Below are 12,955 nucleotides of genomic sequence, written 5' to 3'. Positions count from 1 at the left end.
GTCTGTATACTTACCCCTGTTGAGATGATGTTGCAGTCGTAGCGAGAAGTATTAGAGGCGTTCCCTGGAGTGATGCTGGGGGGCGTCTGAGCGAGAAAGACAAGTGGTTAGAGACAAGTGGTTAGATCTGAGCAGTAAGAATGCTGCTCCACCACCCCACCTTCGCTTTCTCCTCACATGACTTTCCTGAAGCCACCCTCATTTTGCACAAAAAAAGCCACAGTGGTTTATTGCCCATTCTAGTGGATTTGCGTGCTCAGGAATGTGGATGCCGACACAGCCGTCCTGAGCAGAGTTACACTTTTTTAAGTCCACTGAAGGGTGGGCCTCTGCCTAGGACAGCAGGATGGTCCAAACAGCCAGCACCTTCCGCAGTGAGAGCAAACGACTCATTTTCACTTCCAGTCTTCCAAGCAATTCTGGCCCCATCCCAGGCTTCTGGTGGTGAAACGTTCCCTCACCCCATAGCTAACCTGTGTAAAAATCTATCTTTTTGGGAAAATAAATGTTTTATTTATTTGAAGTAGAACTTTTCAGACAGGCTGTTGATGGCTCATAGCACAGAGGTTGTATTTCGCTTCCCTTTACCTATATCTCTGCGATTGCACGTTGTTTGGCAGAAGCCAAAAACGTGGTTTGGGAAGATGCGGGGTCAGGTGTACTGAGCCACATTCGGATCTACTCCTGAGGAGGCAAAATTTTGTGTGGAAATTTTTGCATAGTTCAATTATTTAACAACACCGGCCCAGGGGTTTGCTCTACTGCAGAAATGGTCTAAGTCCTGTTCGTTGGAAGAAAAGGAGGCTACAAATATTTTAAACAAACAGAATCTAGAGTCTGGGAAAATAAATTTTTAATTTGTACTCTGTTAGTATTCCGAGGCTGGCCACATGCTGTGCAACAGGTTGTTAGCTTTTGGAATTTTCCAGGCTAAATGTTAATGAGTAGAAGATAAATCCAGGTGGTCAGCCTGTGTGTGCATGTGTGCACGTGCCTGAACCCTCTTTATCAGAAAAACCCAGGGCTATTTTTGGGCAGGAACGCACAGGAACGGAGTTCCGGCTGGCTCCCAAGTTGCCCACGCCCAGCAGGAACTCATTAGCATAATAGGCCACACCCAATAGCAGAAACTCATTAGGATTGGCTACATTGGGGTGTGTGGCCTAACATGCAAAGGAGTTCCTGCTACAAAAAAAAGCCCTGGGTTTTGACCACAAACAAGGTAAACAGAATAAGAAGGGAAAGGTGGGTGTGGCTGGATGACCACACTTCTGGTAACATGGGGGTGTGGCCTAATGTGCTAATGAGTCGTGCTGTCAGGGTGTGGCCTAATATGCTAATGAGTTTCTGGTGTTGGGTGTGGCCTATTATGCTAATGAGTTCTTGCTGGGCTTTTTCTACAAAAAGAGCCCTGGCTGTAGGAAGCCACTGTCTCCCCAGCAGGCGTTGCTTCTCTGCTGTCTGCTCCTCTTGCAGCTGTGCTGCATGTGTACACATATTAACATAAGCTGTCTTATAACCTAGTCAGACTGATGGTCTCTCTAATTCAGTACTGTTTATTTAGTTCTCCAGGATCTCAGGTAGAGAAGGGTCCTTCCCGGCACACACACACCCACCCCCCGAATAATCTTTCCTGCAGATGCCAGGGACTGAACCTGGAATCTTCTGCGTGCAAAGACTGTGCTCTGCCACCAATCCACTGCCTCTGCCTCCTCATACAGCCTCTTCCTGGCACACGCCCACTGCATACACATCCCACACACAGATCTCCCACTCCTTAGCACGTGCATTCTGCGCATACATCCCCCCCGCACAATGATGTTTTCCCACTCTCACTTGCCATGTTGCTTTCATACACAAATAGCCACATGCTCATTATTTCCAAGTTCTCGACCTCTCCTGCAGGTTGACACAAGCATACACCTTCTTCTCCTCGGCACACCCACCGGTATGGTCCCATTGCCACTGGGTGCTTTCTGATGGCTGAGAATGTCATGGGCTGCACTCAGCATGACCACGTAGGCAAAGTTGTTGCAGAGGCCCAGCAGCCTGTGTGGGTAAAGGAGACTGTGTGGTCAGTGTGATGGGGAACAAACAAGGGAGGCAGGATCATCGTCCAAAATCTCATTTCCGTGCCCAAAGTCTCACAGCATCCAAGTTTGCATCTACATGGAGGTGTGAAAGTGGGCCCCCCTGCCCACAGGAGCAGCAGCTGCAAGCTTGCTCCATTTGCTGCAACAGCAGCAGCACCGCCCCCCCATTCCTCCCCCTTACTCCTGCCCTGCCGGTGTTTTCAACAGTGATTTCTGTGGTCTCCCCACAGACTAAATCCCCCCCTTTCCTTCCCTTTTCCTAATGCAAGTGGGTCACACTGTAATGTTATGGTGATCTGTAGTAAAGGTAAAGGTTTTCCTTGCTCGAAAGCCAGTCGAATCTGACTCTACGGATGCGGTGCGCATCTCCATTTCCAAGCCAAAGAGCCAGCGCTGTCCATGGACGTCTCCATGGTCATGTGGCCAGCATAACTAGACGCCAAAGCACATGGAATGCTGTTACCTTCCCACCGAAGCAGTACCTATTTATCTACTTGAAATTTCTTGCTTTCGAACTGCTAGGTTGGCAGGAGCTGGAACCAGAGACAGAAGCTCGCTCTGTCATGCAGCACTTAGGTCTTGAACTACTGAACTACCGACCTTCCAGTCTGCAGTTCAGCGTCTTCAGCACTTGAGCTACTACAGCCCATAATGATCTGAGGTCCTCTGAATTCACAGTTTTCATTTTTAAAACATAAGTCTTTAACCCTGTTCTCCATGGAGATACACCTTTTACATGAAAGCTGGAAATTCAAAGAACCTAACAGATCATTATAACATTATAACAAAATCAGCTATTCCTGATTTTTTAAAAAAAAGTTTAAAAAGATCCCTAGTGGCACAGGATGGGGGGGAATTGAAGAAATAGGTCAGAGAAAGGGGAAAGCCACCATCTAGAAGCCCTGTTGCCTATATGCAACACCAATTGGGAAAACTACAGGGATTTATTGCTGTGTGGAAAAGCCTAGCAAATGTCCACCGCATAGATGCAGTACAGTGGAGGATCTCTTTAAGAGTGAATTAAGGTAAAGTTTCCCTTGCTCGAAAGCCAGTCGAATCTGACTCTACGGATGCGGTGCGCATCTCCATTTCCAAGCCAAAGAGCCAGCGCTGTCCATGGACGTCTCCATGGTCATGTGGCCAGCATAACTAGACGCCAAAGCACATGGAATGCTGTTACCTTCCCACCGAAGCAGTACCTATTTATCTACTTGCAATTTCTTGCTTTCGAACTGCTAGGTTGGCAGGAGCTGGAACCAGAGACAGAAGCTCGCTCTGTCATGCGGCACTTGGGTCTTGAACTACTGAACGACCGACCTTCCAGTCTGCAGTTCAGCGTCTTAAGCACTTGAGCCACTACAGCCCATAATGACCTGAGGTCCTCTGAATTCACAGTTTTCATTTTTAAAACGTAAGTCTTTAACCCTGTTCTCCATGGAGATACACCTTTTACATGAAAGCTGGAAATTCAAAGAACCTAACAGATCATTATAACATTATAACAAAATCAGCTATTCCTGATTTTTTAAAAAAAAGTTTAAAAAGATCCCTAGTGGCACAGGATGGGGGGGAATTGAAGAAATAGGTCAGAGAAAGGGGAAAGCCACCATCTAGAAGCCCTGTTGCCTATATGCAACACCAATGGGAAAACTACAGGGATTTATTGCTGTGTGGAAAAGCCTAGCAAATGTCCACCGCATAGATGCAGTACAGTGGAGGATCTCTTTAAGAGTGAATTAAGGTAAAGGTAAAGGTTCCCTTGCTTGAAAGCCAGTCGAATCTGACTCTAGGGTTGCGGTGCTCATCTCCGTTTCAAAGCTGAAGAGCCAGCGCTGTCCGAAGACGTTTCCGTGGTCATGTGACTAAACACCAAGGCGCATGGAACGCTGTTACCTTCCCACCGAAGTGGTACCAATTTATCTACTTGCCATTTCTTGCTTTCGAACTGCTAGGTTGGCAGGAGCTGGAACTAGAGACGGGAGCTCACCCCGCCATGCGGCACACTCGGGTCTCGAACTGCTGAACTACTGACCTTCCACAGCCTGCAGTTCAGCATCTTAACCACTTGAGCCACCGCAGCTCCAAGAGTGAATTACAAACAGCAATAATCAGTCACCAGAGAGAAGGCAAGGGTCTCTACAGACTTGGGGGACTGCCCAGGTACACAGAACAATATGACTTTGTAAATTTACCAACAGGACAGGGGGGGGGGAGCATTAAAAATTTGGTAAAGATTGAAGATGACTAAATGTTAAGAGCAGGTGAAGGGGAAAACCAGCCTGTTCAAGCCCTGGAGAGACAATCTGGCAATGTTTTGGGTATCTGTGTTGGTCTGCAGTAGAACAATTAGATTGGATTGTTCAGTAGCACCTTAGAGACCAACAAGAGTTTCAGGGGATGAGCTTTCAAGAGTCCTTTTGAGAGTCAGTGCTCACTTCGTCAGCCACAGAGGGAGATTTTGGCGTCTGCAGCGGGATTTCCAAATTGTCCCCCTCTCCTGCGATTTCTCTCAGCTTGCAAATACAAATGCAACCAAGGAGGGGAAAAAGCATAAACCAATAGGCATGCACAGTGCAAAGACGGAAGGAAAGTGGATGTACCAATGATGGGGGGGGGTGAACCAAGCTGTCAGCTGCGCAAGGAAGAATGCAACAGAAAAGGGTGAAGTGACAGCTGGAACATCCAACTTGCCTGCTTTGAACAGTAACAGAAGCAAATAAAACAAAACACCCTACCAGAAGCCTGCATTGTTTCTCCACTTCTTATAAACGTCCACAGTAGGTTCAGGCTCCACCAAAGAAGCTTCATCTTCCCCTGTGTTGTTGTTTTTGGGGTGGTGGTGGGGGGAGAAAGCCAGAGTTAGGACTAAGAAGAGAGAGTTGGGGAGAAAACTGGAGAGCAGAGCAAGGACTCACCATCCGAGTCAGTTGTGAGCTGTTGCCAATCAGGTCCGGTAGTCCCCATGGTCGTAAGAAGGGGACATGAGGGGCTGTCTTCAACAAACCTAGGGGGAACGAGTGAAAAAGAAGCAGTTACCCCTCCAGACTTCATAACCACACTCACTCTCGTATCTGGATAAACACACACACTCAGCAATCACTCTTTCATTCTCTGAGACTTGCTCTGTACCTTCAAGAAACAGCCCAAATCGTCATTGCACCTCTCTCAAAATCCAGGAGCAACAGATCTCAAAAGCTTCTTCCTGAAACCTGGGTCACATGAGCATGAGATTCCTACCAGCCCCCCCCCCCCGATTCTGCTTCCTGGTTTGATGCCGGTTCCTGCTGTCAGTGCCCTTGCTTGTGTGTCACGCTAATCATGTTCCCCAGGAAAAAGAGAACAGACGCACAGACAACCGGCACACGCGTACTAATAGGTTACCTCAATAGGGCCGGCTTCGCCCTCAGTTAACATGGTTCCCCTGCCACAGTCATCTTATCTCTCGAACTGAAAGATATATATAGTCTCAAATAAAGTCACAACCTGAAAGTGTCAAACGAGCCTGAGCAAATGCGGTTTAAAATGGTGTTGTTCAGCTAGCAACGTCAGTTTTACATAGGTCTGTTTTAAATATGCATACCTTTGAAGGAAAAAAAAATGTAACGCCATTGATTTTTCCAGATCACCTGTCTGCCTATGGCAGTTTCCAGCTTTGGTGACGGGTGCAACTTTTAGCCATCTTGAGATGCATCAATGATAATAACAATAACAATACTCTCCTAGAAAAGGCTGTTATTTAGCTTCCAGACTGACCATCTCTAAATCTGCACAAGTGGTTTTTTATAGAGAAAGTTGCTGGGCAGTTAGTGTCCAGGTAGGGTTGCCAACCTCCAGGTGGTGGCTGGAGATCTCCCGCTATCGCTCCAGGCGATAGCGATTAGTTCACCTGGAGAAAATGGCCGCTTTGGAAGGTGGGCTCTATGGCATTATACCTCGTTGAAGTCCCTCCCCAAACGCCACCCCCCTCAGGCTCTGCTCCCCAAATTTCCAGGTATTTCCCAACACGGAGTTGGCAACCTTATGTCCAGGGCTGCATCCCATTCATACAGTGTGGATTCCCTGTGTTGCTCTCCAATGCAGAGGCATTTGCAGGGACAGCAGGACACCCACACACAGCAGTTTCCCCTGCACTGTTGTTGCCTCGGGGCTCCAGGTTTGCCGTTTCTCCTCCTGTTATGGGAGGGCGGGGGAGGCTTAGAACAGGCAATGGCTAGAATCAAGATTGCGCCAGCAACATAACACTGAAACAATATTTTCCCGTGACTGACAAGTTCCTGTTCCTCTCAATCCATTCCCCAGTTTTGTGGGGGGGGGGTTAAAGATAAATTTCTAGCCCTCTTTAGTTGTTGAAACAAAAAGTGCTAGAGCAGGGGTGTCGAACTCATTTGTGATGAGGGCTGGATCTGACATAAATGAGACCTTGTTGGGCCGGGCCATGTGTGTCATAAAATGTAATGCCAGGGAGCGGAGATATAAACTTTATAAAGGACACAAACACAAATGAATACATGCTCAAAACATTAGCACTCTTGCAATATTTTGTTTATTTAACAGTGTCTGATAACTGACCCCTCTTGCTCTGAAATATTGCATCAAAATGTCTGTGCTGTTGCAATCTTGAGTATGCTGTTCAAGTGTGTATCTGTAAGCTGCAAATGTACAATGACACAGCAGCAGCAGAACTGGAAGAAAAAGCAGAAGACAGCCAGTTCTACTGCGGGCCCAATAGAAGCCCTCCAGGGGCCTGAACCGGCCCGCGGGCCACATGTATGACACCCCTGGGCTAGAGGCTTACCTTTAAAAAAGTAAATAAAAGCTGGGAATTCAGAAGAGCTAATCAATTGTGGCAATAGATCATTTTAAATGTTATTGCACTGGAACAATCGAGATTGCTAATTTTTTTTTTTTAAGCCCCAAAAGGTGGAGCAATCTAGCAGCTGCTGATTTGTTTTTGTTTTTTTATAAAGCCCTCAGGTGGTGTGTGTGGGAACTCTGGCCATGAACGGTTGAGGCAAATGGCGATAATATGGGTGGAATCTTTAAGGTTTGCCACCCAGTTGACATTGAACAGAAGATTGGGGCTGGGGATAAACCCAGAAATAGCATCATTGTGTTGACATGATGCTCTAGGATTCACCAGGAATCTATGGTTTTCTGTTGAATCCTAGAGTGTTGCATCAGTGCAATGATGTAACTTCTGGGTTTGCCCCAGAAGTGATGTCATACTCATTAGACTAGGATTGCCAGCTCTGAGTTGGGAAATACCTGGAGATTTGGGAGGGTGCAGCCTGGAGAGGGTGAGGTTTGGGGAGGGAAGGGACCCCAGCAGGCTACAATGCCACACAGTCCATCCTCCATAGCAGCCATTTTCTCCAGGGGAACTGATCTCTGTTGCCTGGAGATCAGTTGTAAAAGCAGGAAATCTCCAGGCCCCACCTGGAGGCTGAAATCCAAACACAACATCTGTGACAAAAATAACAAAGGGTCAATAAAGATATGTGTGCAAAATCATTTACTGTCGTAATTCTGTAGAAAATTCTCTTCTATTATTGCTCACATGCAAGGGATGCTGCGCAATATAAACAAACCCTTTTCCACAAGCATTGCTTTATCTGAGCATGTAGCTATCACAATTCTTATCAATTTCTACTTATCAACTCCTGAATGAAACATCCCATGTTGACTCTCTAATAACAGAACTGCCTTGGAACCTCTAAAAATGTGCACATTCCTGTTCACACAGAGTGCAAAGTTGCTTCTACTATACCACCTTTCCAAAAAGATTGTTTCAAACCAGGTTCAGGAAAGATCCAATCAAAGCAGAGGATATCCCAGAAATAGAGATGTCAGGTCCTCCCTAGCCACCAGTGTGTCTCTGTGTGGGGGGGTTGCTAGCTCCAGATTGGGAAACTCCTGGAGATTTGGGGTTGGAGCTGGGGAGGACAGGGACCTCAGTGGGGTACAGTGCCATAGAGTCGATCCTCCAATGTAGGGTTGCCAGGTCCCCCCTGGCCACTGGTGGGGGGATGAGGGGGTAGGGTTGCCAGATCCAGGTTGGGAAACTCCTGGAGATTTGGGGATGGAGTCTGGGGAGGACTGGGACCTCAGTGGGGTACAATGCCGTAGAGTCCACACATCCATTTTCTTCAGGGGAACTGATCTCTCTAGTCTGGAGCTGTAATTCTGGGGCATCCCCTGGTCCCACTGGCATCCCTAACCCAGACAGTGGACAATTAGGGGATGAGGCTGTATGGCTGTTCCAGAAATCCCCATGCTTCGTTTGGATGCCAAATGGAGCAAGTCCTCTGTGGGGATGCAACTTGGGGCAGAACTATGGGTAGGAGCCCAAACAATGCTAAAAGCTGGTTTTAATTGGGACAGCAGGGACTGAATCCTTACAGCTTGCAGAACAAGCCTGCCTGCCTGCCACCTGCCTGCCACCTGCTTAACCAGCCAGTTTGGTGTAGTGGTTAAGTGCGTGGACTCTAATCTGGGAGAACCGGGTTTGATTCCCCACTCCTCCCCTTGCACCTGCTGATGTGACCTTGGGTCAGTCACAAGCTCTGGCACAGCTGTCCTTGAAAAAGAGCAGTTTGTGTCAGAGTTCTCTCAGCCCCACCCACCTCACAGGGTGTCTGTCGTGGGGAGGGGAAGGGAAAGGAGTTTGTAAGCCGCTCTGAGACTCCAAGTGAAGGGCGGGGTATAAATCCAATCTCTTCTTCTCTTCTTCTTCTTCTTCTTCTACATTTGAAAACTGAAAGATTATTCCACAGACACTACACATTTCTGGTGCTCAAAGGAAAACGGTCCTGTTAAGAGTAGTTTGAAAACGAGCGGCTTGACTAAGAAGTCTTCCCTTAAAGTATCAAAAAGCCTTTGTTTGTTTTTGTTCAAAGCAACGTTTGGGTTTTATTTTGAGCACGGATTTCACAGAGCTTCCCGACTTTGTGGTTGCTGTCCTCCAAAGCCAGAGGAAATGGGTGTCGCTTGTCAGTAGTTCCTCCCGGGAAACACGACATAATTAATCTGCCCCCAGGAGCCTTTGTCATTTTGTAACAAGGATCAGGGCTGTTTTGAATTTTCTACTGCCTTGCATCCCGGTGTTTACTGTGGTTTCTCTGTGGCGGTATCCTGTCAAGCAGAAAAACATGGCAGCCTTTACAGAACAAGTTGACCACACAGGCCAGCATGAGGTGGAGGAAGTGTGGCTGCCAAATTTTACCTCAGGTGAATTTGGAGGTCCTGGATGGACAAACTGTTTGAGTCATGTTGAGGGAAGCACAAATGGTCTTGATGAGTAGTGGAAGTTCTCAGGGTGGGTTTGTTCACACACTCTAGACCAGGGTTCCCTCTAAGCTGAGTTAGTGTGAACTAGCTCACAGTTTTTTAGCCTCCGGCTCACACATTTTTGTCTTAGCTCAGGAAGGATGGCTCCAGAGCAAACTAATTTATGCAGCCGCCAAATCGCTCGCTCACAACTTTAATGCCAGTAGCTCACAAAATAGAATTTTTGCTCACAAGACTCCTCAGCTTAGAGGGAACATTGCTCTAGACCAGCAGTTGCCACCAATGGTCCAAATGCTTGCTTCCACCAGGCCTGTGTTGTTGTTTTCTCATTGCTTACACCATAATTCAAAAACTCTGCAGAACTGTCCAAGACAGTGAAAACGATACGGAATCAGAGGATGTGGTCACAAGCTTTTGCAGCATTTACTTCCCTCCCTGGGGAGAAAGGGGAAGTCGCTTCGCTGTGCCTGACCCAGACGACCGATGGCTCTCTTTCAACAGCTGTTGGGGACCCTGCAGCGGACTGTGGTCAGCTCTATCAACCAAGCTTGGGTGGGATCCAGGACCCCTGGTGTTTTGTTTTGTTTACAGAAGGGGTTGTCTGGCTATCAAACCAGACTGTCTGTACTTATTTTATTTGTCTTTCTTCCTCCTTCCATCTTCAGGATTACATTTCCACCTTCACCACCTACCTCCTTGGAGATGAAGCTCATCCAGGAGCAGAAGAGCCAGGAAGCACGAGGGAGACGGTGCCTCGTAGAAGCTGCCGTGACCGTAACGTGGAGACGGCACATTATGGGTAACAAAGACCTGTGTCCTGCGTTTGTTTTTTTATCCTTGCAATTCTTTTGCTGCCCAGAGGTGCCAGACTCCTCTGGAAGAATTTCAGCTAGCTGGAATTACCTTTCCCCCTTTCTACCTCCTCTTTACAGAGATATTTCTCCAAGGGGCGATCTGAAGGCCTTCGAAGGGCCACCCAATGCAGAGGTAGGTGCTGGAGGGGAAAAGGTTAGTGCAAAATCTGTTTGTCCTCCACCTCTGCCTTGATAAAGGCCCTTCTTTTTCCCACCCAATCAGGAGATCCAGGAAGCATCAGGAAAAGACTTCAGTTCTGCTCAGGCTACAGAAGCCATTCCCAGAGCTTCCAAATTGCCGTGCAAAGATGAGGGACAGGAAGACGTCGGCCAGAAGCTCTCAGGTGATGGAAAATTCTAGAATGTGTTGAGGTGAAACTATGGGGGATGATGGATGATTCTGGAGGGGCTAGATTGCTAACGGCTTTGTTTTCAACTACCTCTTGATTTGTGGGGAGTGTCTGTGGTTATTCAGTGGTGCACTCTAGACATGAACAGAGCCACCTCCATCTGGGATATTCATACATGCCAAGGACAATTCCTGCAGCTTGACTAAAGTTCAGAGGCTGAAACCTGACAAACTGGCTGTTGAAGGGAAGAGAGAGAAACACATCCTTCTTGGAAAGTGGGGAGAAGAGCTTGTATCCTTAATTTCACAGGGAAGAGAGAGAAATGTTTCATGGAGAGGTGGAGAAACTCAGATCTTCAGGTTTTGGGCTATTCAAATGTGAGAAGAGACCAAATGTGAGGAGACCAAAATCTCTTTTACTTTTCTCTCTTCATTTCTTTTCCACAGAGCCTCCCAATTTCCTGGCTGATGCCCCAAAGCGAAGATCTTCGACAACGGGAAGCATCCAGCAGAGAGACTTGGAAGGGCCCATGGTGGCTGGAGGGCTCCATCAGGGGGAACCAGAGGGAAGCACCAGGATGGGGGCTGCTCAGCAAGAACTGTTAGAAGAAATTACAGACATGGAGGCCTGGACCCCAAAGAAGCCATTGGCTGGAGGACAAGAACGTGAAGAATTAGGAAGGGCAGGGGAGGCTGAGGGGACTTGGCAGAAAGAGCAGAAGGAAACAGAGGGAGGTGAACAAGAGGCACCGGGTAGGACAGAGTCTGATGGGGAAGAGCAGAGGGGATTGGGTGGGGCAGCACGGACAGGGGAATTTCAACAGCAGGCGGCCGAGATGGTGGAGGACCTGCGATCAGAGCCTGATGGGGAACTTGTAGGAGGGGCAAACACGGAAGACAATCGGCAGGAGGGGCCAGACCTCGAGGTCGGAGATGAAGGGGTTCAGCCAGCAGTGCCAGACAGTGGAGAGACTGGAGGAGACCAGCAGGGAGGGCCAGGAGAAGCAGAGACCAGAAGCCACCCTCAGTGGGAGCCAGAAGAAAAGGTCACCTTGGAAGTGCAGGAGGAAGAGCTGAAGGGGGCCACAGAGGAAGAGGATGGCCAGCAGAGAGGGCTGGAAGGGTCTGAGACAGAGGGACACCAGCTAGGGGAGCTAGAGGGATTTGTGAGGAATGAGGGGACTCAGTGGAGGGAGCAGGAGGAGAATGAGGGAGACAGTGGGGAAGAGTCTGTGGTGGAAGAGCAGAGAGGAGATGGAACAGCATGGACAGGGAGATTTCCACAGGAGGTGGCCCAGATGGTGGAGGACCTGCGACCAGAGCCTGAGGGGCAACTACCCGGAGGGGCAAACATGGAAGACAATCAGCTGGAGGAGTCAGATATCGAGACAGGAGATGAAGGGGCTCAGCCAGCAGTGCCAGACAGTGTAGAGTCTGGAGGAGACCAGGAGGGAGGGCTGGAAGGAGAAGCAGAGGCCAGGAGCCACCTTCAGTGGGAGCCAGAAGAAAGGGTCATCTTGGAAGTGCAGAAGGAAAATCTGAAGGGGATCGCAGAGAAAGGAGACAGCCAGCAGAGAGGGCTGGAAGAGGCTGAGGTGGAGGCACAGCAGCAAGGGGAGCTAGAGGGATTTGTGAGGACTGAGGGAAGGGAGCAGGAGGAGAACGAGGGAGATAAGCAAGAGGAAACATGGATGGTGAGGTCTCAACAGGAGGTGGACAAGATGGCGGAGGGGCAGCGGTTGGAGATGGAGGGGCGATTTTCAGGAGGGGCAGAGGCAGAAAACTACCAGCAGGGGGAGCCAGAGATGGAAACTGGAGATGAAGGGGCTCAGCGATCCATGCTGGATGGTGCATGGCCTAGAGGAGACCAGGAAGGAGGGCCAGAACGAGAAGCAGAGGCCAGAAGCAGCCCTCCTTGGGAACCAGAAGAAATTGTGGCCTTGGAGGTACAGGAAGAAGGTCCAAAGGGGGTCAGAGAGAAAGGAGGTGGCCAGCAGAGGGGGTTGGAAGAGGCTGAGACGGAGGAGTCCCAGCAAAGGGAGCCAGAGGGTTTTTTGAGGAATGAGGCGACTCAGTGGAGGGAGCAGGAGGAGGAGGAGGGAGATGAGCAAGAGGCAACATGTGGGGAACAGCGGAGTGGAGACGGAACAGCATGGATTGGGAGATCTCAAGAGGAGCTGGCCAAGATGGCAGACAGCCAGTGGTTGGAGACTGAGGGGCGACTTGCAGGAGGGGCAAAGGCAGAAAACAACCAGCAGGGAGAGCCAGATATGGAAACTGGAGATGTATGGTCTCAGCAAAGCATCCTGGATAGGGCAGAGACTGGAGGAGATCAGCATGGAGGGCAAGAAGGGGAAGCAAAGGTAGGGAGG

The 12,955-nt window shown here is 48.9% G+C and overlaps 1 protein-coding gene across 1 annotated transcript in view; it reads right to left on the bottom strand.

Moving 5' to 3' along the window:
- CLN3 (ceroid-lipofuscinosis, neuronal 3) overlaps positions 1-5,302 on the bottom strand; it is a 20,272-nt gene extending 14,970 nt beyond the window's left edge. The window contains exons 1-5 of the mRNA XM_015418247.1: positions 5,223-5,302; positions 5,009-5,097; positions 4,829-4,907; positions 1,947-2,049; positions 15-86 (exon numbers count right to left, since the gene is read on the bottom strand). Coding sequence (XP_015273733.1) covers positions 15-86; positions 1,947-2,049; positions 4,829-4,907; positions 5,009-5,057 — 303 coding nt within the window. The 5' untranslated portion in view covers positions 5,058-5,097; positions 5,223-5,302. The remainder of the gene's footprint in view (positions 1-14; positions 87-1,946; positions 2,050-4,828; positions 4,908-5,008; positions 5,098-5,222) is intronic.
- Between the last annotated feature and the right edge of the window lie 7,653 nt (positions 5,303-12,955).

The sequence above is a fragment of the Gekko japonicus genome, unplaced genomic scaffold (assembly GCF_001447785.1).
Source record: "Gekko japonicus isolate JY-2015 unplaced genomic scaffold, Gekko_japonicus_V1.1 scaffold3378, whole genome shotgun sequence".
Lineage (NCBI taxonomy): Eukaryota > Metazoa > Chordata > Lepidosauria > Squamata > Gekkonidae > Gekko > Gekko japonicus.
Note: the sequence above shows the minus strand (reverse complement) of the source record. Positions and strands in the feature narration are given on the sequence as shown.